Below are 2,376 nucleotides of genomic sequence, written 5' to 3'. Positions count from 1 at the left end.
CAGCGCACACACGCACTCCGCGCGATTACTATTCTCCGCTCAGTCCGCGCGTCGCGTGGCCCGTACCACGCACCCCGGCACCACTATCTCGCCGCCGGCGCACACACGCACTCGCTCCCCGGCGCACACATCTCTCGCCCGCCGTGCCGGCGCACACCACGCACTCCCGGCGCACCACATATCTCGCCGCCGCGGCACACCACGACACCCCGGCGTACACTATCTCGCGCCGAGCTGCACACCACGCCCACTCCCGCCGCACACTTATCTCGGCCGACGCGGCAGCAACCACGTCACCCCCGGCGTACACTATCTCGCCGCCTGCGCACACCCGCACTCCTTCGCGCGCACACTATCTCGCGCCGGCGACACCACTGCACCCCCGGGTAACACTATCCCCGGCCGGCCGCATTATCCCGCCGCCGGCGGCGCACACACACACACCGGCGTGACCCGGGTGAGCGCCACAAATCAGGCTGCCCGCTACATCGCCCCCCTTCCTCTAGCGCGGTAAGCTCTTTCGCGCTCGACGCGTCCAAACAAAAAAAACCCAAAGAAATTACTAGCGGTCGTCAGCCTGGATTTGCGTCGACTCACTCTCGAGTGTATACAGTACAGAAATTCCTACGCGCAAATTAAATTACAATTGAAATATACCGCGACTACAAAATTACAATTCTAGATCCGCGGATGAACTTACAGAATACATCCCCGCAACCATACAATCATCACGTAGTTTAAAATCCCCGCCTTCATAAGTCTACACTGCGAATCCCCGCCCATTATCACTACACTGTTGAAAATCCTGCGTCCTTTTTATCATTACACTGAATCTGAATCCCCCCTCTATTATAGATTACTCTGTCTGTATATCCCTGGAGGCGGTCCGCGTATTTCGCTGTTGACGTTCGCGCAGGTGACCCATATCCTCTTTACTGGGCGGCTCTGTTAGTGCTGCGGCGTGCCCCTTCTCGTGCCTCTAAAGGGCCAGGCCGTTTTCAATTGACGCTGCAGTCTGTAGATGGCGTTTGAGATAATCGCCTGGCGAAGCGTGTGGCTCTCGACATTCGCGAAATCCTCCCCATCGACACCATGTCGCTCCATTCTGCCCGGTGGGGTAGCTGCGGGTTCGCCCGTCGGAGCGGCCCGGGTCGTTGCGTGCGGAGCCGCGGGGTCATCGTCGACGCGCGGGGTCGTCGTCCAGCCGGCGGGGGTCATCGTCGAGCCCGCGGGGGTCGTCTGGCTCCGAGCCGGCGGGGGTCGTCCGTCCGAGCCGCGGTGGTCGTCGGCCGACGGCCAGCCGGGTCGTCGGTCCGAGCCGCGGGGTCGTCGTCCGAGCCTCGGGTCGTCGGCCGAGCGCCGCGGGTGTCGTCGTCGAGCCGCGGTGCGTCGGCCGACGCCGCGGGGTCGTTCGCCGGAGCGCGCGGGGGTCGTTCGCGCAGAGCCGCGGGTGTCGGCGGATGCCTGGATCGCCACCACGGGGGGTCGCCGCCTCTCTCGCTGCGCTCGGTCTCTGGCGGGCACGTCGTGGATGGCGGGCCCGTCGATCGCACGATCCGAGCAAGGCCGGACCCAGCGGCGGCTCGTAGCAGGGCGACGAGCGGCCATCGCCGGGGGCCGTCGTCGGCGTCGCTGGTCGAGGCCGGCGCGGGCGTCAGCGGACCGCGGCAGGGTACCCCGACGGAGAGGCGCCCGAAACGGGACGGGTATCTCTCGCCCGGATGTACGTTGCCCAGTGGTCCCGCCGGTAGTTGCCCGCAGCTTTGTGGGGCGGTCGCGAGATGTGCCCTGGCCAGCCGGGTGCCTCCACGATCGTCCGGGGGAGACAACTCGCATTCGCCGACAAGGGGCATCGCACCACCGGCCCACGACGCGTGTGTAATTCCGCGTCGGGGCCACGGGCGTGCAGCGTGGGGCGGTCGCAGGCCACACACCAGGCCCATCGACCTGACCCCACGGCCCCCGCCTGGAGTGGGGCACCTACAAAGAGGTGCCGCTCCGGACGTCCGCCGGGCCCCCATTGGGCGGCGGCGGTGTCGGCATGCTCTGCCGGCGGCGCTCTCACGGCGGCCGGGAGGGCAGGAGCGGATGGCCGCGCCGGCGGCGTTCTCACGGCGGCCGGGAGCGCAGGAGCGGAGGACCGCGCCGGCGGCGTTGATGATGGCGGCGCCACTGCCGCCGCCGCGTTGGCCGTCGCTCTCGCCCTTACTCGCTCCCGGCGGTAACGTGCCTTAAGAGCCATCCTCTTCTACCCTTCAGTGAGGCAGGCCTCTTCGGCAGCGCTCGCCGCGGCAGCCTCTCTTGCTGACTTTCCTTTGCGCAATGCCGGTGACGGCGCCGCTGCCTCCTCTCCGTCTCCTCGCCCGCCGACAAGGT

The 2,376-nt window shown here is 67.0% G+C and overlaps 1 protein-coding gene across 1 annotated transcript; it reads right to left on the bottom strand.

Moving 5' to 3' along the window:
• Window positions 1-1,214: 1,214 nt before the first annotated feature.
• Window positions 1,215-1,853, bottom strand: LOC106817956 (translation initiation factor IF-2-like). The gene has a single exon (XM_014822661.1). It carries the CDS (start codon window positions 1,851-1,853, stop codon window positions 1,215-1,217), a length of 639 nt encoding a protein of 212 aa, XP_014678147.1.
• Between the last annotated feature and the right edge of the window lie 523 nt (window positions 1,854-2,376).

This window comes from Priapulus caudatus, unplaced genomic scaffold (assembly GCF_000485595.1).
Source record: "Priapulus caudatus unplaced genomic scaffold, Priapulus_caudatus-5.0.1 Scaffold1948, whole genome shotgun sequence".
NCBI classification, from domain to species: domain Eukaryota; kingdom Metazoa; phylum Priapulida; class Priapulimorpha; order Priapulimorphida; family Priapulidae; genus Priapulus; species Priapulus caudatus.
Note: the sequence above shows the minus strand (reverse complement) of the source record. Positions and strands in the feature narration are given on the sequence as shown.